The sequence below is a fragment of the Podarcis raffonei genome, chromosome 3, assembly GCF_027172205.1.
Source record: "Podarcis raffonei isolate rPodRaf1 chromosome 3, rPodRaf1.pri, whole genome shotgun sequence".
NCBI lineage: Eukaryota > Metazoa > Chordata > Lepidosauria > Squamata > Lacertidae > Podarcis > Podarcis raffonei.
The window spans coordinates 42,262,193-42,287,133 of record NC_070604.1 but is presented as its reverse complement, the minus strand read 5'-3'; the positions used below and the strand labels follow the sequence as shown (position 1 = coordinate 42,287,133).

Below are 24,941 nucleotides of genomic sequence, written 5' to 3'. Positions count from 1 at the left end.
TCTGCCATTTATAACTCAGCTTTTGAATGATTAGCATACTGTGCCAGTTTTCTGCTACTAGTTCTTTTTCTGTTGAGAACAAACTATTACTGATACAAAGCTGTCACAAAACACTTACTTTTTAAAGGACCATGTTACGGTTTACACAAAAAGTGCAGTAAATCTAGACTGGGGCCCTGTGCCAGTTTCCCACCAAAAATAATATCCCACACCTGTAAACAGCAACTTTGAAGAGGAGAGAAACAGCAACTCAGGGGACAATTTTCAGTGGGGCCCTGGATGTGGGCCTTGATGACTGGGCCTCTCACGGCTACTCTTCCATGGGAATAACAGTGTCTGGCTTAAGCATGCTAACATGTCGTTTCACACAAAAATTCATGGTTTGTTGGTTTGTTTTGCTTAAAATCGTGATACAATGTCTTAAGCATATCTATCATTCTCTATATTTCCATTCAAGTCATCCCATGCTTGTAGAGACAAAGCCCAAAAAGTCACAATTTACATACAAGAAGAAAGATTCAGCAAACTCAAGTTAGGTCTGAGGTTAGCTGATCCTCCAAAAAATCCTTAGGAGGGGGAAATCCCAAGTGGGTAAACTCAAATACAGGTAGGCACCTTTCACAAATGAACTAAATGGGATTTGCTTTCTCCACTGTGTTTTTGTTCTGGGGCACCAATTCAGTGGTTTTGATAGGTGCCTCTTGGTCGGACACTGAGCAGTATGTTTGAGTGTCTCAGTGCTGGCATTGAAAAACTTCAATCTTGTAGACCTATACCTCCGCCACCCCGAAATCCTTCGTAGTTGCTTCTGCTTCTTGAGAGCGGGATTTCTCGCTTGCTCTCTCTGCACACCTGTTCCCCTTCCTGCCTGGCTTCTCTGCCTCTTCTCTGAGCAAGAGGGTTTGATGCTGGTCCATGATGCGGCTGGTAGTGGCTTAGTGCCCAGGAAACTCCCCCCTGCTCAGTTCCTGCAGTGCAGGTCGATATCATAGGTGGATCCCTGCTAACTCAAACTGGTTTCAGACTATGGCTCTGCTGCTGCTCCCACTATGGAAGGGCCGTAGCTCAGTGGCCAAGCATCTGCTTTGCATGAAAAAGGTTGCAGGTTCAGTCCCCAACATCTCCAGGAAACCTGTAGCTGCTATGTAACTCTGCTGTTGCTTGCGGCCATAAAGGTGTGTTTGAGTTTGGCATGGGGAAAACTGAAAACATCCAGTGCTGCTGCCAACACCTCTGCCCATTTCCCCACCCCTCCTTCTGAGTTACTGTCGGCACCACATATGATCAAACACAATAATGGATTATTATTACCTGTAGGGGTGTGGTTGTGTATGATGTTAACGATGGTGACAAATTACAGTGGTACCTCGGGATGCGAACGGGATCCATTCCAGAGCCTCGTTCACATCCCGAACAGAACGTGAGACGCACCTGCGCGTGCACAGGTCGTGTTTCACCGCTTCTGCGCATGCGCGTGACGGCATTTTGACCGTCTGCGCATGCGCAAGCGACGAAACCCAGAAGTAACGCACTCCGTTACTTCCGGGTCACCGCGGAGCACAACTCGAAAGCGCTCAACCTGAAGCGTATTTATCCCGAGGTATGACTGTACAGGTGTAGTATGTGGCTCTTAGTTGCTTATAACAGTGAGCGTAAATATGCTAAGCTTAGCTATCGTTCTTGCATTTAGCAGACACTTGCTTTTTGGATGCACATATTGCCAAGGCTCCATGTAGCACTTTGTAGGGTCCCTGCTTCAGTTCAGGGCACCTTGTACAAATCCAACTTCACCTTGGACAAGGCCAGAATCCTTCCCTTTTGGCTAAGGCATCATCACAGTCTTCTGCACACCCATAACACCTACTATAGATAAAAATCATGACTACTTCATAGTAAGTTGTCTTCATTGACAGTTGTATACTCCTAGCTGAAACACATTTCCTTGCTAGTAAGTGCCAGCTCATGCTCGTCAGTGACCCCATGGTGACTGTTTCTGGGTTACCAGTTAATGGGCCCCAATTACCATTTATTTCTATACAATTTTTATGTCCTGGTTGCGATATGAAGATGCTGCTGGAGGTTACTCCATAGAAAATGAAAGATGCTTTAGGTTGCTCCATAAGAAGCTCTCCCAGGGATGCAGATTCAGATAAAGCTTCAAATGCAAATATTGTTTCACACCTAAGATCAGATGCTGATAATTCAGGCATTTTTAATCTCATGTTTTCAACTCCTCTTTGGGTTTGTGTTGCCGTGGCGAAAATCTCCTGAACCATTGTAGGCAGCCAGTTGGCTTTAATACTAAGTCACAGAACACAAGTGTGAATCTGATCTTTAAAAATAATAACCAAAATTCTGCAGTAACAGCAAGCTGGACTGTGCTTTTGATGTAGATGTACAAATAATTTCTGTACATAACCTCTTGTAAACTGATTTCCTGTTATTTGTGTGAATCCATGAGAGACTGAAAGCTGGAAAACAGATTCAAAATGAGGAGTTCCAGTACTTAGTTATTTATAAATTAACTGTATCAGCTTCTACCAACTGCATTGTATTACATTTAGGGAGGCAACATTTGAGTTTTGTTTCAGCATGTTTTGACGGACCTTAATTCTAGTTGCTATTACGTGAATCTACTGATAAAATCATGAGATTTAGCAACAATAATTTAGTTCCCTCCCTGAAACAAACGAATGACTAGAAGTTTCCTCTCTCCTGTTAATTCTAGTATGTCATACACAGAAGCAGAATTTCCACTTGGCCTCAGTTCAGAAACACACCTACACTCAAGCACAGATAGCTATCTTTGAGAAATACTATAGGCGCAATCAAGTAGCCTCTGCTGCTATGCAACATTCATTAAGAATTAAAATGAAGAATCTCTCTGCGGCATTGAATAGTCTCCCATGGACCTTGCTCACACTTTAGAAAGGGTTTTAGGGAGTAGTAGACCAAAAATGGAACAGTCTTCACAGCAAAGACTTCTGTGAACACTGTAGGCTGAGGAACTTATGATGCTTTGATGTGTGTGTCATCTTTTCAGGCAGAATGTTCACAATATTGGTGATGGTGCAACATGTTCTATGGTGCTAAATATTTGGATCAAGGAAGATGTATGCTTGGATCAAGGATTATATTACTTGTATATTACAGATCTCTGTGTTGTGTTTGTTTTTTTAATATTGACTAAGTGTGATTAATTTTTCTAACTAAATTTTTGCAAATATTGAAATAACTAGGAAGCAAAGACTAGGAAATAATCATCCTTCTTTAACGTTTGTGTCGTGTGGCATTCTGACTCTAAAAGTTCAGCATCCTGCCTTATAATTAAGGGTGGTATTGTAATGCCCTGCCACAACCCAGCAGTGTTTCATTGCCTGGTTTGCACATAATGCTAAAGCTAAGCTTGAATAAGCAAGTGTGCTGGTGCACAGTTAGAAAAACATACCCACATCGCTCCTCCTTTACTCCCGCCAGTGCCTCCCTGTCACTGGGAACCAACCCATAGACGCAAACCTAGGCTTGTGATTTATCTTCCCTAAACAACATTCAGTTAGCTAAGAACATGCCTTGGTTGCTACTGATGGTTTGTTTGGAGCAAGACAAACCGCAAGCCCGTGATTTCATGTAATGCTAAGCCAAACCATGGCTTAGCTCATGGTACCGCAGCGACAGCAGAAGCAAGGGAGGCTTGATGGCTACAGTTTGCTAAGGCTGCCAACACACTTGCTTATTCACACTAAGCTATAGTTTGGCTTAGCATTAAGTGCAAACCAGGCCAATGTGCACACAAGCTCCCCTTTCGGAGAACACTTTCCCAACCATTTAAATGGAGGAAGCCAGTTTACACAGGTGAGTTACTAAAACTGTGCTTCTCTGTGCACAAAAGTGCTCTGTGTTCATCTAGATCAAAGTGTATCTCTTTTCCTTAAAATGAAACAATACAAAATAAGTTGTCCTCTGCAAATTCTGCTTACTGGTAGATTGTACTTTATTACTTCCCCCCTTCTTGTCATTAGTCCCCCACCTCCCAGCAAACCCCACCATAAGCTATGTAGTACCCATTCAAAAAAGGCTAGTGCTGGCACTACTCAGGCATAGAACAAAGGAAGCAAAAACCTACTGTTAAAAGAACTCCCAGTGAAATCAGTTATCACAAACGTGAAGTTGACTCTGAAGTGCAAGGTATGAAGATCAGGGACCTCTCCCTGACCCTTTAATCGTAGTTGTTAATGTAATCTTTCTATGCCATCTGGTGTCTTAACAGACTTAGATTTTACATGTATCAATGCTTGCTGGGACAGGGGAATAGTTAAACACATTTCTGAAATAATTCTGATATTTAGAACATTTTAGGCATTTTAGAATGTGTTATTATGTCATTACTGTCTGTTAAACTAGCTTTTATTATAAGTTTATAGCACAATTCAACAATTGTGTCCTACTTTTTTTGCTGCTGTTTCCAACAATGCAACTTGCCTGTTCTTAACCTATTACCACAGTGCAGAAAGCATAATACATGTAAAACTGTATGTTCTCATCTGTGTCAGTGATTGCGTCTCTGGCCTTGGGCAATCTTGCTAAATACTTTATCTCCCCTGCCCCCTCTCTCTTGCTCATATGAAAACTGAGATAATAATAGTTACATATATCCTCAGGTATAATGCTGGCTAAATTACAGTTTTTATTTCACTTTGGATCTCAGCAAAAAAAAAAAAAGCCCCACAAAAAAAGTAAAGCAGACGGCTTACAACGGGGTAGTAAAATAAAATCTGCATTTATTTAATGTTCTTGGACTGAAAGGTCACAAGGTGTATTTGTAGAGCTGTGGGAAATCTAGGCATAAGCAGTCATGGGGAATTTAAATTATTTGGAGCTGGAAAATTAAAAGGAGTTAGGAAGTCTGTAGTCAGTTGCGTTCCCATGTCAGGAGAATAATTGTGCATCTGAATGGCGGAGTTCTAGACTTCGTACAGTCCTGAGCTTATTGACTATCAAACAAAGGAACCAAACGCTACACATCATGAAGACCCTTTTAGAGAACAGTGCCTGTTTGATTTCACTCACCATTTCTGTCTCCTAGCTGCAAAGTCCTTATGGAATGCAACAGAGGCAGATAGAATGTTGTGCATCTCATTTCTTTTTAATCACTCTTCCACAGTTAGGAATACCTGCTCTTCAGTTTTGGTTTGGCATTTCATTCTGGTCAGAGCAAAACCATAGTGAGTTTGCTAATACAGAGAATGATTGATAGGTTTATGACTGAAGCAGTTAACCATGTTCTTTTGATCCCCATCAGGCATGCGGCCTGATCAGTTGATTTGGAAATAAGCTCAGTGTGCTCAATGGGGATTAATCCCATGGTGCAAGAATGGCAGCCTTAGGCACACTTAACTTTCTCTGGATAATTTCTCTAGGATATTAAGACTGCAGTCCTACCTGAACCAATCAGGACATCCTTCTGATTGAATTGTTATTCTCTGTTCCTAAATGCACTTAAATTTTAGTCATTTCTGCTAAAACACAGTGCGATTTCTCATATGGCCATGGCTTACATGTCACATTAAACCATAGTTAAAATAAACCATGGTTAAAATAAACAATGGTTTAATGTGAACCATTAGTGTGCTGGCGCATGCTGCTGAAATGGTGGGTGCTTTTCTCCTCCTCTCCTTCTGCTGTTACTTTGCAGGTGGGAAGAAAGCCATGGTGTGCCTTGCCATGTTCTCTGAACCCAGGCTCACAGTTTGTTTTTCTTTAAACAAATCATAAGCAGAAGCCAAGGTTTGGTCTTCATTTACTGCTCATAGTTTGCTTTGGGGAAATGAAATTAAATTGTTTATTGAAATTATAGTTTAGATGACATGTGAACCCAGACCATAGCTATTAAAGTTTTCTACCCAAGCGGTATTTGTTTATAATTTTATTTAAGATATTTACATACCCTTGAAGAGAGTCTAGTCTATACCTTGTCACACATTTTTACTCCAGATCCAGAAGGGCAAACAAAGGGCAAACGTTTCCAGATTTAATAGTATATTTTCAACTTATATACATATTAAAAATAATGTGGGTTCTACTTGTCCCCTTGACATTTCCAGAGTTAGGTTTCTGAAGCATATTACAGTGGTGATAATTGCACCTTCAGTCCACAGCAGGAGTGACTGCGGGAACAAAATTAATACAAAGAAGCCAGCATATTGACCTTAGCAAAGTCACCTAATTAAAAATACAGCTATATTGTATATTGAAGGGGCGGAGATTGCTATGTAAAAAAACAACAGGGGCAGCTATTTGGCCATCCACATGGTGCACACCATCAAATACACCTTGATATATAGATTAGGCTTGCCATATTTCAAAAAGTAAAATTCCTGACACCACCGAAATTGTTGTTCTTTTTTTTTTTTTTTTTTGCCGAAGTTGTTGAGCTTTGGCCAGGCCCCAATGCACCCCTTTCTCTGACACAGCCCCTCAAACAACCCTCAGAAATGTGTAATGAGGCACTGCCACCTCCCCCCCCCACAACCTCGAACTTACCACAGCCGGTTTTGTTCCTCTTCCACACAGTTTGCTACCCTCGCTTTTGAGGCCTATCCATGTCTCATTTAAACTGCTTCCTGCACACACGCACACACACCATTACCTGCCCGGCCCCCATCTCCGCCTTGACGGTGCTGCAGCTGGAAGGAGATGGTGGCCCTGAGCGGCTGCATCCTGCCCCGGCAAAACAAGGAGGTGCCTGGCTGGCGAGCCAAACCAACATGGCCACCTCAGCCCTCTTGGGTGAGGTGGCCATTCTAGTAGCTCCCGAGCGCCCAGCTGCAGACCTTCTCTGCTGCTGCGCCACTGAGCCACCCGCGGGACATTCTTGGCACAGGGTTGCCATACATTCAGGAAATTCCAGAGATCTCTAACATTTAAAAAAGTTTCCCCAGCCTCCAATTTCTGTACATTTCCGGTATTTTTTGGACATATGGCAAACCTAATATAGATGTACTTTGAATGCAAGAACTCCGCATAACAGAGAAGAGAAAGGCATGCATTTCTGGAAAATGACTGCACAATCACCCACAATAGTATTTTTCGTAGGTAAGAGAAGCATTGATCATTCCTTTTAGGTTAGTTAGGATCATATAGTAATAGTAAACGTTTGTAATATAAAAGTTACAAACTTTTATCCAGAAGTTGCAAGTCTCCTAAACATCCATCTTTCAAGCACAGGTTGTGTCACTCAAGTTCCTGTAAGAGAAGCAGCATGTTAAAGTTCCTAGGGTTGTATGCAACTAAGTCATACTCCAGGTAGACCCATTGAAATAAATGGACCTATGTTAGTAGTCATGCCTATCAATTTAAATGGGTATACTCTGAATAAGACTAACATTGGAAACAACCCTTAGTACTTGCTGTATATACGTTAAGTAAGAATCTTGAATATTCTTTGTAAGTGTCACAACTTTATTTGATCAGTTAATGAAAATGAATGTAGCATTCTGTTTTTTATCTTCTCCCAAAAGGTGGTGTCTTAATCAGTGCAGCGCTCTTCAGAGCTACTATAGCTATCATTAGTGGGTGTTAGCACAGGCTTTGATGTGGGAGTTAAATACATGACTATCTGGCTCAGGGCAAACAATGCTACTTCTTGAGCAATGTGCATTTTAAAACCACTTTTGAATAACCTTTATATCTGGGAACTCCTAGCTCTGGAGGAGTTCCCTCTCTTTTCCCATTACACCTGCATGTATCCCAAATAGTTTGCCTTATAAGACTCAGAGCAAGTCTGGCAACAAGCAGGGAAGGAAACAAACTGGTTTTATTTATATCCCACTCAATTTTGAGGACCATTGATATCAAAAGTGTCTGGGGAAAGAGGCAAAAATTCAGAATGTGATAAATATAGTCAACCAAAAGCAAAAAGTGCTTTCATCTGATTTGCCAGATCACCAGTGCAGAATTAGCTAAACTCTTTAATGCTTCTTTGACATGTTCTTTCTTCCTAACCCTTATCCAAAGTAGTTGGTCTTTTTGGTTCTTCAGTGTTAATTAGAAATGCCCAAGGAAGAAATGTTCAAAATATGGAGAAAAGAAAAAACTGTTTCACTCTTTCGAGTTGAAAAAATGGCAGAGTGGTAATACACTATTATTTGTAAAATGCTGTTTTAAATGTAAAGATGAGTGGAGCTCTAAAAAACAAATAAAGGATAGAACGCAGGTATGGATCCATCAGGTTTCCATGGTAGATTATAGAATCTTGACTAGATCCTGCAGCCTTCTTCATGTGTAAGACAGATCAAATAAGGGACCGTTACAAAAAACTTTTCCTGTAATAAAAGAACTAACGGTCACTAAGTAGAATAACTACCTATTATTAGTATTGCAGTGTTGAAAGACTGAACAGCCAGGAAGGAGTTACCTACTATAATTACTATCCTGTTGCTTGTCCTATTAATAATCTATTAATCCAATATACTCAAAGGATGTAACTTCATGCATAGTGTATAGGGTCACCCCAGCCCAGTTTAAGTGCTTTAAGCTCAATTCCTATGCACACTTATTTGGGAAGAAACCTTACTGAGCTCAGTAGCAGTTACTTCTGAATAAACATACATAAGGTTGTGCCATTAACAGTTTACAGACTTAGAACACCTGTAAGTGTGCATTTATTTTGTTATGAGTACTTTAAATCTAAGGTGTTTTACCTTAAAGGGGTTAAATTAAAAGTGTGCCACAGGTTATTTGGACAGTCAAAGTGAACTGTAACAATATTTTCTTTTGTAGAGGGAGGTTGCCTTGTTCCAAGACGACATGCTTGCTGCTTTTTGAAAAATAAAACTGGGGAGGAGTGTGCATCAGTGCTGGAATCATGGGCCCTTTGTTTACCTATTTATTTATAGCCATAAAAGAATTTTTAAAAGATTAAAAAAGCAAAAGAGTCACAAAATGGCCTTTTTAAAAGATCTGCATTAGTGTCTTGTGGTTTCAGTGCTGCAGCTGTGGTACACTCAGCTTCTAAAGAATTAAAATAAAATAAATAACAAAATGTAAAGGGTGAAATCCATTGTCAAATGAAGCATCCATTCTCATAATCCATTTCCCCCTCCCTCTCCTTCCTTTTTTGCCTCCATCTGCTGAAGAGCCCCACCCCCACCCTCTACAGCCATTTTGGTGGGCATATGGAGAAGGTTGTCTTTTCAAAGTCCATTTTCCTAATACATTAATATCAGTTAAGGCTTCAGCTGTTTGTTATAGGAATACCGTTTAACAGCATGATTTTATACATGTCTACTCAGAAATAAGCCCCATTGAATTAAATAGGGCTTGCTTCCAGCAGTAGCTAAAGACTGCAATATGAATAAAATTCACTTTATTTGTAGACTAAGAACATTGGCTGTTTATTTTCTAGAGAAACTAGGGAGAAACTGACTGGAGTCTTGTTCCAGCTCATAATAATAAACTGTGTTCTACATTTAGCTCTTTCATAGTCAGATTACTACAGTACGTTTTGAGAGGGTTTTTCTGTTTTGTTTTGTTTTGTTTAAGTTGAAGTCCTATTCATGTCTCTGAAGCTACAGTTTTATCTTTGTTGTGAGATGAGGGGGCTGGATGGGATGTGTATATATTAATGTCTATTAATTTCAAGGAGTGAACAGCACACAATGAATGGCTTCACAGAACACAATCTTGTTTCTAAAAGCCCTTTTTCCCCCTAAGAGAAAGAGAATGCACAAAAACGATTTCTTTTTTATTTACCTCTTTGAAATGAAGCCACAAATAAACTTGTAGAAACTCTAAACAAAGAATCAGGTAGTAGTGAACAAGACTGTAGACAAACGTGGGGAATCTTTGGCCCTCCAGATGTTGCTGAATTTCAGCATCCCTTTGGGACCAATTGTCTGTGCTGGTGAGGGCTGATGAGAATTGTAGTACAATATCTGGAGAACCTCAGGTAAGTGACTTCAGCTCTAGAGGTCTATGTAATGGCAGACACTGGGCTACATGGTCCGTGTATCTGAACTCCAAATTGGTATATGAATTCTTACGCTCTTCTTTCTGTATTTCAGATAGCTGGGGCTTTATGGTGGTACTTCGTATCAAAAGGAATTGAGTATCTGGATACAGTATTCTTCATCCTAAGAAAAAAATTTAACCAAATCAGTTTTCTTCATGTCTATCACCATTACACTATGTTTACGTTGTGGTGGATTGGCATAAAATGGGTTGCAGGAGGGCAATGTGAGTAGTCTTGATTATCTTTCCAAATAAGGAGTACACAGTGGGGACTCTACCTGGAAGCGAATATTCATTTTGACAGTAGCTTGTAAATATTGTTTCCTTCTGGAGTAATGGAATGCCCTTTCAATTCTGGAATGCTAAAGTTAAAGGGTAGATTCCTTCCTTCTCTGGGAAATGAGGGGGAGGAAAGAAGTATATGATTGCACTACTAGGAATTAGGAAACACTTCACATGGGCACGAATGCATGATTCGGATTCGCATGCAAATTCTTCTTTTTTTCATTTAAGTAAACTTGCTGTGTGAAGCAACACATACATCTGGCTTGCTCAATCTAAAATTCGGCAACCATGAAAAAGAAGAGATTATTTTATTCTGCCTTGCTTATTCCAGAATATTTCCATGGTGATTAAAGGATGTAAGGCCCAAGCTTATTCATGTTTATTCAGAATTAAGTCCTGTTCATTTCAATGGGATTTACTTCCAGAAAAGTATGATTAGCAGATTCACTATGTTTTATATATGCATAAGTATATATATGTATGTGTGTCTGTTAGCAAGCCTAGTATATAAAGCAGGCAACAGCTATAAATTATGCTCTAAACACAGAAATTGTTTGCAAACACACAATGCAGAACCCTGTAATTATTTCCCAGACATTTTGCTCATCTTATATTCACATCAACTCGTTTGGAACATCTTCATTTCCTGTAATACCGTAGTTCTGACCTTGGTTTGTTTTGCCTTTCTTAAATTATAAGTTCTTCAAAGACTATTCATGCTAATCATGTCATACAGCTTGATAACCATCATTAATTAGGAGAGCGCAGGAATGACTCCTTCCTTCTGGATCCAGATAGAAAAATGCCCTTTGCAAAATAGTTTTGGTTTGGGGCTTTTTCTGGTTTTTTGTTGTTGTTTTTTTCAGAGTATGCAATTTGATTTTGCAACTATATTGGAATTTTGAGAACAGTTTGTAATCCTGTGCAGACTTCCCTAGGCATCATTCCTTACTGAGTTCACTGTAAACTAATAAGAGTGATTTCTGTTTATGCCCCGTGTATTTTTAAAACAGTTGATATTATTTAACAGTCAGCACATCGCAAATACACTGTGGTTAAAATATTTCAGGTGATAACTGAATAAGTCATCCTCAGAGTGGACTCATTGACATTAATTAAGTCCAGCGGTTTCATTGGGTCTACTTTGAGACTGGTATGAGAACCCAAAAGGGAGGCATCCATCATTGGTGCTTTGCTGACACATTATGACCTGGCAAGCATGACTGAATGAACTTGGCAACCTTTTGCAGCTTACACACCAGCCCTTACCTCCCCCTCCATCCCAGAACACTCATTTTATTACCTACAGGTGATGTGTGGCTCAAGACAAGCCACAGTGTGTCATGCAAGGGAGTAAAAGGTTGTAATGCAACAGAGGCTAATTTAGATGGTAAGGTCCTCAAGACAGGAACCTCCACCTTTTCCTGTTTATATTATACTCTATAAAGCCCCATGTATATTTATGATGTCATACAACTAAGAATAAGAATTTGGACATTCTGCTAGACTGGGTACAGTGCCTGCAAATGGAGGAGAAGGGTAAAAGGCGAGGACTGAGTGGCAATATGGGGTGTTGTCCACGATGGTTCAGCTTATTGCCTATGTGCAGGTGCACTCACACGGAAGGAGGGAGAACAGATCTCTGTCGGCCACTAAGGTTGCCCCCCATGAGCTGATATATGATGTACATTGCAAATGTTTCCCATATTTTATATTTAGAACAGAAAATACCTTTCCACTGTGAATACTAGGCTGTAATTATTATAATGTACTATGAAACCAAATTATCTAAGCTTTTACTTTAATGTGTAACGGGAATAATAGAAATAAGGAGAATATGAGGTTACACCTCTTGCAACTTTCAGATAACATCGTTCTTTGTTTCTTCCTCTCGACAGCTTTTTTTGGAGCACAAATCAATGCTTTTATCCATGTTATTATGTACATGTACTATGGACTAGCTGCCTGTGGCCCAAAATTTCACAAGTACCTTTGGTGGAAACGATACTTGACCATAATGCAGCTGGTAAGTAATTTTTTTAAAAAAAAACCTATTTCCTAGGTTACTTAGAACCTTGAGTGCTAGAACTTTAAAGCTAGGTGGATGTCATGCATCCACACACCCCATGTACCTCTTGAAGCAAGATGCTCTGTACTCAGATCACACCATAGACATGAAAGAGCAACCAAGAATGAGACTGGTATTCTGGCCAGATGAAAGAATAGAATTGAATACAATGAAATGAAATGTGTAGAAATAGCTCCAGGTAATGAGTATGAACCAAAACAGTATCTTACATACCTATTTGCATGCAGAATATCTTAGAAATAACTGTAGAATGGAAAGTATACGGTAATTCATCGAAATCTGTTCACACTGAATCCATTGATAACACTGTGCACAAAGGGTTTGGCTGCATGAAATAGTTGTCTTACACATGAAAAGTTGGCCACTGGGGGAGCAGGATGCCAGACTAGCTGGGCCATTGGCTTGATCCAGCAGGCTATTCTTATGTTATTATCTTATGCAATCCTTTTCTGGATTTTAAAGACCAGATTAATCCCTCCATATTGCTGGCAGAGGAACAACCCAGATTAGGGGAGATGATTTATGGACCACCACCCCCTTCTCTGAAATACATGGCTGTAGATCAGGCATGGGGAGCCTGTGGCCCTCCAGCTTCAGGGTTCCATCTCCCATCAGCCATAGGCAGCATGGGCAATGACCAGGGATTGTGGTGGTTGTCACTCAGCAGAGTTTGAAGAGCCACTGCAGAACAGTTCCGAAAAGTACAGTAAAGCCTAGTTGTTGGTCATGAATATTATGAATAGCAGAATAGGAGAAACGTGTCTTCTTTTTCCGTTTTCACCTAATAGCTATTATCATTTCTCTGTGACGTGTTGTGAATCATTTTTTAAAAGTATACCTTCAGTTGTGCAATTTGCCTGTTAATTCTTTTCAATATCTGTTTAGTATTCAGATTTCCACCAAAAAACATTATAAAATGCAATCGAGCAGAAGCTTACTGATCAGGATCTTTGACATTCTGTTTTTCTACCTTTTCAGATTCAGTTCCACGTGACAATTGGCCACACGGCCATGTCTATTTATATTGATTGTCCCTTTCCTAAATGGATGCACTGGGGCGTCATTTTCTATGCCAGCACTTTCATTATCTTGTTTGGTAACTTCTACTATCGGACATACAAGATGCCCAAGCAGCCTGTAAAGAATGGCAAGATTACCAATGGTGTTGTGGCAAATGGTATAAGCAAACCAGAAAATGGTCTAGTTGTGGAAAATGGAAAAAAGCAGAAAAAAGCAAAAGGAGAGTAACTCGATCCAGGCCTTAACCATTGTTGGCAGTGAGGAGTCTCCAAATTGGTTGTAAAAGAGAAAGAAACGTTATCCTATCTATACCAATTGACCTTTAGGTTATTGAAGAGATAGAAAACATTATTTATGAAGATCGTTTTAACAACAACCCTTCAACTTAAAAAATTCTATTGTAATTATGTAATTATTAAGACTCTCATGATCTCTATGTAAACTTTTAGACTGCTGGTATTGGTAATGTAAGAAAGAATTGCTGAAGCATATCCTGTCAATCCAATGGTTAATACTACAATTAACTAAGGGTACAGTTGACTTGTTGGAGCAGACATTTCTTTGAAAATACGAATATTGTATAAATCTTTCTGAACCTATCATTTGTTTTAAGACCAAATCATTTCCTAATTAGGACATGGGTTTATTCTTGCCCTCTTTTATCATAGTTTTGTTTTATAGTCTCTTAAACTACATGTTATCCTAATTTGTCCACTATATCTGTTACAACTTCTCTTGTGTGGAAATGCACCTACCTCTTCATTTTTTGAAAGTAACACCTAACATTAAATAATAATTTTTGAAATACAGAGTCTGCCAATATAAATTTTGTTCTATTCTAATTAGAAAAAAGTATTTCATTATTATTTTTTAAAATGTATTTTATCATTAATGAAGAGGACATATTTGAAAGGTCTGTATCTGAAACAAATGACAAACCATGGTCTAGGTCTAAGACAATCCTTGTTTCTAAGATGTCATGAAACTATTGTTTGTTGTCTCCAGTTGCATGAAACCCATGGTGCTAATGCTTAAAATGGTTGGATGTTATATTGTGGTAGAGGGGAGGACAGAACTCAAGTTTTTATTTTGCTAATGGCCTACTTATTTAGTACTGGGCATGTTAAATATAAAGAGGAGAAATTCATCAGCATAGAGTCTTGCAGCTGAAAGCCTCCACCCAACAATAGAACTCAAGTTAGCCACGACCAGCTTGTTCCATTGGGTTCAGTGGGACTTAAGTCATGATTAAATTTAGTTAAATTGGGGCCCAAGTGCTTAAATGTCCTGAGCTAATGCACTGTAGATAATATTGTTGTGAACTGTTTACTCACAAGGTGGTCTTGCCTCTAGTACTGTAATACTTGCGGGCTCATGATCTTTTTACAGGTACTGTACAAATAGACTCGTAATTGATTCTTCTTGCAGTCATGTCACTGCAAGAGCAATATTGGCTGGTTAAGATTCCATCCCTTCCATATCAGCTTCTCTAAGTCTAATTTCCATGGCTGTTCTGCTCATCATTCCTTCTGCTGCACCATTATGGCTTGCCTCTAACGCTTATTGTCAGAGTACCTCAAGTTCGACTCCACTATGGACTGGATACATTTTATTGCACAACTGTGAAGAAAGTACAGTAAGGATCCTCCATCTGCACAGCCCTGGAAATGGATGTGGAGAGAAGTCATGATTTGCTCCAGCTTGGATTGAGTTTGAGGCACAGCTGGAACTAGAACTGAGGAGGTCGTTAGATTTCTCTGCTCTGAATACCAGAGCCATCCTCATATATTATGAGAAAGAGATTTCTCTCTAGTAATGTATTTTATATCATGAAAATAAAGCTATTTAGTTGAGACAGAAGCTCGCAGGACATTCTGTTTTTACTTTTACCCATCTTGTATTGTCTGCAAAAACGATAGGAGAACAAACACACACCCCCGTATTTCCTAATATTTACTATGTCTCTGGCTTATTGGTTTTGCCCAAAACACTCCCAAAGCAATCCAAAAGTATAATTGGAAAGGTTATAAATGTCTGGACACAGATCATCTTTACAGGTTAATTTGGCAGGCTGGTCTCCCAAAGTAACCCAAACTGGGTATGAAAATACTGACATGGGCTGCAGCCCTAACTAGGCAGTAGGCCCATGGAACACAGTGAGACTTACTTCTGAATAAACCTGTTAAGGATGACACTGTGGAAATACACAGCAGATCTCTTAAATCTTAACTGGTCTGGGACCATCAAGTAGCTTCTCTGATTAGGGTTGTTTCTTTTGTGCTTTTCAAAATGGAGCCGAAAGGTGGGTGTTGTTGTAGGCAGCTGGCAGAGCAGGGTGGGGTGACCTTGCTCACCTGGCTTCTGAATGTGGGGGTCACTGCTGTTAATAGGGAGGGGGTGACTGCAGGTAGCTTGGTTTTCAGCAGGCACAGTAGCACAAGCAGTGGGTTGGCTCCAGTACCAACAACCTGCTGAACTCCCCACAACCTCAACTGTTACTCAACTGCCTCTGTTACTGGCAGCGAACTCCATGTTGGGAAGCCAAGTACGCAATGCAGCTCAACCCCGCCAGCTGCTCCTGCAGGCAACAAACATCTTGGGACATGATACGCTAAAGGGCTGTTGATTTTATTGGGGGAGAATTAAGCGTGGGCTTAACTTTTTCATTGAAATCAATGGGACTTGCATGTGCTCAACCTTGTCTGGATTATTCCCTTAATGTATAGAAATAAAAAGTAAAAGATGTTTGCAGATCTTTTGTCCTTTTTATAATCTAATGGGATTTCAGCATGGGGTGGTGTTCTGTCATCATCCAGGTGGAGGGGAAAAACACCTATTTCAGACAACATAATTGACTTTGCCAGTCGTACTGAGAATATTCTCTTCCAGGGTGGTGTGGCTTTTGACTTTGATTTCATTTGGTTTGATTTTTTTGCATACCACAGTCTCCTAGGTCTTTGTGTATTGTAGATTCATATCCATGAGAACATACACTAACCCTATGGTGCAATTCCACCAGAATATTGCTGCTGGAAACCCAAATCCTGCATAGCTTGTAAACAAAGCATTTGTTGGCACTGATGACAATGCAGATTGCACCACAATAAGAAACAGATCCTGGCATGCTTGACTGTGTGGCAGATCTGGTTTAATTAAAATCATGTTTATTTGTTCATTAGTCTCTTTTATCACAAAAGTGACTTGAAATAACTTACAAAAATAATATAAACCCAACAAATAAAAGTTTTAAAACACATCTATACAAGTAAAAAAGACAGGCCACATTAACAGAGATCAGATAGACCTGAAACCCCTCAAAAGAGGGGCCAAAATCCAGGGCTAAAAAAGGTTTCTGCCTGGTACCTAAACATAGATAAAGATGGCAAGCCTCCCTGGGTAGAGCATTCCACAAGTGGAGAGGCACCACTGAAAAGGCTTGTTCTCGTATTGCCACCCTCTGCACCTCCCATGGAGGAGCTACGTGGAGAAAGGCTCACAGGATGACCGCAGGGTCAAGGTCAGTTTGTGTGAGGTGAGGCAGTCCTTGAGGTCATTGGGGTCCTGAGGCTTTATAGGTCAAAACCAGAAATTGAGCCCAGAAACTAATTGGTAGCCAGTGCAGTTGCGCCAGAATGAGTGTTTATATATTTGGGCTGTCCGCAATCAGGCTGCTGAATTTTGGACCAGCTGCAGTTTCCAAACAGTATGCAGCCCCCTGTGTGACACAGTTCAGTAATCCAAATAGTCCCTGTCCAAATAGGGACATGACTGGGCCACAAGTTGAAAGCACTGGGGGAAAACACTCAACAGAACCAAGGCCACTTGAGCCTGAAGCTGCAATAATTGATCCAGGAGTACCCGCAAGCTATGTTCCTGCTCCTTCTTAGAAAGTATAATCCCATCCAGAGTAGGCCACACCCCACCCATCTGGTTGAGGGAACCACCCTCTAATAGTCATCTGCCGCTGTCTTATCTGGATTAAGTTTCAGTTCATTGGCTCATATCCAGGCCATTACCAAGGCAAGACAATGGTCCAGTGCATCCACTGCCTCACCTGCAAATGTAAAGGGAAAGTAGAGCTGTGTCATCATGGTGCATTTTGGGGGTGATTACAGTATCCTTTTCTAGACATCTTTAATAGGTACCAGCAACATTTTGAAAGACATTCACACCCAGTACATACATAATGCAAAGTAAAATGTTCAGGTTCCCAGAGTAGAAACTGCAGCTGCAGTGCTCTTCTCCCTTGGTCCTGCTGCTGCTGCACTATCCAACACTAAGTCATGGTTTGGCTTAGCATTATGGCCAAACCTGGACACATGCTTTGTTGTGGTTTGTTGGGTGAGGCAAGCCCAGGTTTGGACATGACGCAAAACCAAATCATGGCTTAACCCTAGAAAGTACAGAAGCAGCAGGACTGAGGAGGAACATTCCATGTACCTGCATGTTTTCCCTGTTCATGCTAAACCATGGTTTGTCTTAACCTTGTACGCAAAGCAGGTAATTGTCATGGGGCCCACAGAAATCTCCGTAAGCATTGCAACATTTAGTCATAACTATTTCAAAGACTTTATTTTTAAAACTTAAAAAAAAATCTAGCACTGCGTCCATAGATGTCATTTCTGCTGAAACTCATCTCATCACTTTCTCCTTTCCAGTGGTGGGGAAGGGAAAGATGGAGCCAAGATATGCCAATAGCACTTTCCAACTGGCCTTTAATCTTGTACTTTTCTTAAATCAAACGTCCTGCGTAGACAGCTAAGTTAATGCATGTTGGGCTTGCATTCCCCAGCTTGGATTTTGGCATGTTACAATTTGGCAGGGTAGGGGGAGATTTGATACTGGCTGATTGCACGAAACAATATTTTGAATATATGGTATGTCAAATACAAACATCAGGAAATAGATTTTCCAGAGTTGTTTTGAGATATAAATCATCTTTGTAAATTTGCTTGTCAGAAATCATAAGCAAAAAATGTTTCTGATTTTCAGGTAGCTAAAACTTATTTCAGAGCAATGGAGTGTTGCTGAGTCTATACTTGCTTTCTTGTCTCCACAAAACGCAGAAATGCAGCTGGTTTGTGTGTGTGGCAGGTTTCTAGTAACTGAGCAGTTACGTGTGATGGGGAGATAGTCCTTGATTTGCCACACTGTATGGCGCAGCAGTTAATTCAAAGGATAAACGAATGACATTTTTGCAAAGGATACTAAAGGGGTGGTGAATAATGTGAGACTCCATTGCTTATCTCAAGCATTTTAGTTTATTTATTCTAGCAAGGCTTCATTCCTCCAAATGAACCTGTGCCTTTGCATGCTGCGACTCATTTTTATGAAGTGGTCTACTGGCTACACATGCATGAACAGTCATCATTTCCATAAGAAAGACAGAGGTTAAAAATGGAATAAACTAGATCATCATAGCTAATCCAACTTACAGATGACTACTGTAATGACTCTGAGCATGGCATGGTAATGTGTTTCTTACTGAATTTCAAATGAAATTGCTTATTGCAACTACCGGTAAACCAGTCCCAGGGATGCTTTGTCATCAGTTGCAGCTACCTGAAGCAGTTTATTCATGCAATATGCATGGTCTATGGATAATGGGGCTACATTCAGCATTATAACATCTGCTCTTATTCATGCCACCAAGTGTGTTTGCAGTCCTGCAAATGGTTGCTGTTGATGTGTGATAGTGCAATAGTTTTCTTTCGCAAAACCAAATAGAAAAAAACCCAGATGAACTACAAACTGGTCTTGTCAAAAACTAGAATGTCAGTTCTTCCTTAATTCTGGTTCTTGGAGCATGTCTGAGATCAACACAAACTATGGATTGGAGCCAACTACATTTTGCTCAGAGTAGACCCATTGACAGAGTAGACCCATTGACCCAAAATAAGTTGGTCAAGTCCATTAATTTCACTGTGTCTACTCTAAGTAGGACTAATGTTGGATACAATCTTCTTATGATCTATTTATCAATAAATGTATACGCTATTGAAATCCACAGGAGATGTTAGTAAAAGCTGCAACAAAATAAACTGTTTATTTGAGTGCGATTTTAACATTTATTATGAGCAGCTTGCATTGTGGCTAGCATGTTTTGTAAATAGATTTCATGCAAATCATAGTGTGATGTATTCATTCGGGTTTTAGATAGCTGCATCTTTCCGCAAAAGCAAGAATTTTTTGGGTGGGGAGGGAAGAGTTTGATGTTGGAAAAAAATAAAAAGTTAACACTAAAACCTGCCTTTAGAAACACAAAAATATAATCCAAGTATAAATAATGAAGCCATATCTCCCTAAAATTCAGCACGTCTATGCAAATGGGCTCTTGGGCAAATGCTGGCACATAGGTTAGCCATGCACCCAGGTGATGCACAAACATCATCGGACTATGTGTGGATGGGTGGGTGGTTCCCACAGGGACTCAATTCCTGCTCAGCAGAGATTCTTCTTTCAGGGAGGGAGTCCTCTATGTGGACATCCACACATGTGTAGGGACCCCTTCAGACTGACTCTGTACACATGTTGGCTGTGTACCGATGTGCTCATCAGTATCTAGGAGGCTTCAACTAACAGGTCCTGTTAGTGCAAGATTTTCTGCTTTCCCCCTCCCTCTCCTCCTGCCCCGTTTCATACCACACCCTTTTCCAAATCTGCTCCACAGGGTTGGAGGAACGCCTAGAGCAGATTTCGGGGGGGGGGGAGAATATTCAATGGTGTAAGCAGAAATCATTGCACTGACAGAATGCTCACCTAGCAACAAGCCTAGGATATTCTGTGTAGGAGCATCTTTTCCTACATCTGTACTGAACAGGCTTCTCTGAATACCAGATGTTACATGTTAGAGAACACACCTGCATTAATCTGAGGCATTTGAGTCACTAGTGCAAAAATCAACAACCCTTTTCTCGGTTCGGGATAGCATATGCTGTACTTCCCTCAATGCCTGAACAGTCACCACGGCTGTTTTCTTAGATCAGCTGAATCAATATCTGTATAATAATTGTAAAGGTAAGCTTCAGCAGATCCAGAAGCTGCACATCATTCATTTCACAGAACGATCCTCACGGTGTGGGTCTATGCATTTTATAGAGCGTCCTCTTCAGAGCTCTTTAAATCTGCTTACAAAGCACCTGACCGAAAGCCTGTTTGGATCAGACTCAGGAAACTGGAGACAAAGAAACTGCATTTGCTGAAGACGTCTTATTACCGCATTTTGATGTGGTACTGTTATTGCAGGTACAGATACCAGGGAACGTTCATTGTCAGTTTATGTAAGCCTTTAAGCGTTTTTATATCGTTAGGTTCATGTATTGCCTTATGCAAGGTAGCATTCTATGTTATGATTAGTTGAAATGTACAAAATATTTCTTAATGATCAAAGCACTTGTTCTTGGCACATGTGTCCTCAAATTAAGGGCCGGATCCTTCTTCGCATTGGCTGCAAACAGAGATGGACTGGGGCAATAGATGTGATCCAATTTTTAAAAATCTGTTCTAGATATTACAACAATTGTTCATAAACCTAGGGATTCAATTACAAGGATTTGTACTTTTAGCCTTTAAACATTTTTATGACTTGACTTTTAGGAATTAAGTATTACAATATTAGGAATTATCTACTATTAAGATTTGGGGCTGTATGTGGGATTTTAAGGTTCTGCATGTGCGTATGCATGCATACATCTTACAGGAATCAATGGAATTTGTGCGTGAAAATGGCTGGATGAGGACTTGCAGCCATAACTTTCATTGCAAATGCTCCCTTTAAGAAAATTGGATAACTTCTTTGATGAAGTGCTGCTTTTGTGTAAATATGTAAAACTACCCTGAATGGACATATTAACTTTTTAAAAAATGTATAAAATAATATTTTGCTATTTTGATAGGTGGGAGAATTTGGTAAAGGATTAGTGTAACAATGACTTTGCTTATTCTGTGTAAAACTAGAACGGTATAATTATTATGTCGTGTATGCATTTGGTTTGAATTAGATGAGACAAAACGGCTGTTAGCAGTTAATTATTATTTTTCTGCTGCTGATTTTCAAGAGCAAATGGTAAAAGCTGATAAATTAACATATGTGCCATTTTATGCTCCAATCTAAGTTTTGGTTTCTAGGGAATGTTTGAAATATTTGGAGCTTCACTGGCTACTGTACATAATAGGGTTAGCAAAAATAAAAATAAATGCTTAAAAGTATTTAGCTTTTGTTTTTTGTTTTGTTTTTGCCCCCTCTTTCATTATATTAGAATTCATGACATCAGAATCCATTAGAATCCATGTCAATATGACACAACTACCATGCTATCTTGCTCTCAGCAACATGTAAGCATAGGAGCCAATTCCTAGGGGCCGAGGTCCTTTCGGCTCCCCAATAAAATATTTGAGGGGCCTGGGGGGCCCTAAAGTTGATGGGCTTTGCCACTCAAATGGTATGCATGTGCCATGTCTCATGATCAATTATGCAGGGCAGGGATTACCTGCCAGTGTGGTGTAGTGGTTCAGAGCAGTAGACTCGTAATCTGGTGAACTGGGTTCACTTCCCCGCTCCTCCACATGCAGCTGCTGGGTGACCTTGGGCTAGTCACACTTCTTTCAAGTCTCTCAGCCCTACTCACCTCACAGGGTGTTTGTTGTGGGGGAGGAAGGGAAAGGAGAATGTTAGCCGCTTTGAGACTCCTTCGGGTAGTGATAAAGTGGAATATCAAATCCAAACACTTCTTCTTCTTCTCTCTCCCCCCCTCAATATTCTATTCAAGTTGGCATCCCTGCATGTTGGCATCATCTTGACTTCCAACAGACCGATCCTATTCATGCTTACTTGGAAATAAGACCCACTGTGCTCAGTGGAGTCTACGCTGTATTAGGTATGTTTAAGATAGCAGTCCAAAGTGGATATTTTAGTCTATCAGTAACATTTCCGCAGGGAAGGGTTGTAGCTTAGTGGTACAGCACTTGCCTTTCATGCAGAAGGTCCTGAGTTCAATTCCTGGCATCCCCAGGTGCAGCTGGGTAAATTTCCTCTCTGAATCCCTAGAGAGCCACTATCAGTAGAGATGGTACTGAACTAGATGGGCCTATAGTCTGAGTCAGTATAAGGCAGCTTCCTTTGTTGCTATCTTGAAGGTGTAAAGGCATGGAAAACAGACTCTCCAAATGTTCCTATTTTCCAGGGACAGTCCCGGATTTACAGAAGCTGTCCCAATTTCTGATTTGATCCCAGAATGTCCTGCTTTTCCTTAGGATTTCCCTATATTCATTGGTGAAATGCAGTGGCGTAGCGTGGGTTGTCAGCACCCGGGGCAAGGCAAGTAATTTGCGCCCCCTAACCCTGAGTGAGCCAGGTAGGGGCAGAGAGCTGCGAGTGCGAGCGCACCCCCCCCCAGATGTTGCGCCCGGTGCAGCTGGCCCCCCCTGCACCCCCCACGCTACGCCACTGGTGAAATGTTGGAGGAATACCCAGGAAATTCCCAGGCTCACAAGTACACTATCACCCTATTCCAGCTTCCAGAACCCCTAGGCACTGAATGTGTAAAGAGGCCATTAGTAACATATAGGGCTAGCCCTATCCCATGGTATTGCTGCATATGGCAGCTATGTCCCTGGCCTGAAACCCTGGAGAGCTGCTGCCAGTCAGTGCCGACAGTGCTAAGCTAGAGAGACCAATGGACTGACTCAGTGCCAGGCAGTCCCCTGTGCTCCCATATGGTTCTGTCTGAAGGGAGCAGCTTCTGCACCTGCCGAGTTACCTCCATGAGGGCAAGAGCCCTGATTGGCCAGGATTCCCATTGCCATGGAAAAAGCCCTGCATGTGCTTAAGTCGCTCCCTCACTTTAGACATGCCATAGTCTAAAGACTGGTTGAGCCTCTATAGCTTTTCCATTACAGATATCAGACTGATTCAGAATGGAATCGCCAACCTACCGACAACATACAAATCTCTCTCTCCTCTCCATCTTAATTCAGCGGTTCTCAGAGGGCCTGGGGGCAGGAGAGGATGGCAAGTGTGGCAGGAAGGTTCAAGGGCCATCAGATAAACAACTAAACATATTTCAGTGTAATATAGTATAGTATCAAACTAATTCTTTTATTTGCAGAATATGGATAGATTTCTTTTCAAAATGAGAGCAGTGAGCGAAAGACGGCCAGAGAGGGGGTTATCTGTACTTTCCAGGGCAAGATGTTCACTGATAATTGGTGCAGCCCTTTTATCTTCTTGCCATCATGCCTCCTCCATAAGTGGGACACAGTGCCCATCAGTCCATCCGCAAGTCCACCACCCTTTCTCATGGACTCCATAAGGTTCTTCCCGACCCATTCCCATCCTTGCAACAGCCTATGGCAGGCATAGGCAAATTCGGCCCTCCAGATGTTTTGGGACTACAACTCCCATCATCCCTAGCTAGCAGGACCAGTGGTCAGGGATGATGGGAACTGTAGTCTCAAAACATCTGGAGGGCCAAGTTTGCCTATGCCTGGCCTGTGGGGAAGGGAATTTGTCATACCTGGGAAGAATGGTTTGGAGCCTGCAATCTCATCTCACAGGGTGGGAAGGTGGTTGGTATGGGAGAAGACAATTCCCCAGAGAATCATAGACCCAGAGATCCATACCATCCATGTAAATCACAATTATGTCACAGTCATGGTTTCCCCTAAATAATCCTGGGATTATTCCCAGCACCCTTGGCAAACTACAGTTCCCATGAACTACAGTTCTTCGCAAGAAGAAAGCCCATAGGGAAATCTCCGGGGACCTCTTTTAAAATGCTGGCGGTCGGGAGCAAAGACTTTCGCCCACCGCCCGCCTTCAGAAGAGGTCCTGGAACTCTTCTGAAGGCCGGCGGGGGGCAAAAGTCTTTGCTCCCCCCCCGCCTGCCTTCCCGGGATAGCGGAGAAGCGCAGCGCGTTTCTCCGCTATCCCGGACGGCTTTTGAAGGCAGGCGGGGGGGGGAGCAAAGACTTTCGCCCACCACCGGCCTTCAGAAGAGGTCCTGGACCTCTTCTGAAGGCCGGCGGGGAGCAAAAGTCTTTGCTCCCCCCCGCCGGCCTTCCCGGGACAGTGGAGACTTCTCCGCTGTCCCAGGCGATCTTAAAATGCTGGCGGGCGGCAGCGAAGCCTTCGCTGCCGACCCCCAGCATTTTAAAATCGCCCCGGGAAAGTGGAGGCTTCGCTGCCGCCCGCCAGCATTTTAAAATCGCCCCGGGAGTCCCGGGGGCTTTTAAAATGCTGGCGGTTGGCAGCAAAGCCCTCCTGTCCCCGGAGCTTGCGGGGCGGGAGGTGGGGAGAAGGGCTTTTCTTCCCACCGCCAGCCTTCAGAACAGCCTTCTGAAGGCTGGCGGTGGGAAGAAAAGCCCTTGTCCCCCCCCCCCAGCCTTCAGAAGAGGTCGGGGGACAGACTGTCCCCGGACCTGGTCTGAAGGTGGTTTCCATAGGAACGCATTGATTGATTTTCAATGCATTCCTGTGGGAAACCGTGCTTCGCAAGACAAAAAACTCGCAAGAAGAAAAAACTCGCGGAACGAATTAATT

General features: G+C 41.5%; 1 protein-coding gene across 1 annotated transcript in view; it reads left to right on the top strand.

The window, feature by feature from the left end:
* The window catches only part of ELOVL4 (ELOVL fatty acid elongase 4), a 43,159-nt gene extending 27,012 nt beyond the window's left edge, over window positions 1-16,147 (top strand). Inside the window, exons 4-6 of the mRNA XM_053381341.1 lie at window positions 10,062-10,233; window positions 12,192-12,319; window positions 13,361-16,147. Coding sequence (XP_053237316.1) covers window positions 10,062-10,233; window positions 12,192-12,319; window positions 13,361-13,630 — 570 coding nt within the window. The 3' untranslated portion in view covers window positions 13,631-16,147. The remainder of the gene's footprint in view (window positions 1-10,061; window positions 10,234-12,191; window positions 12,320-13,360) is intronic.
* Window positions 16,148-24,941: the final 8,794 nt, after the last annotated feature.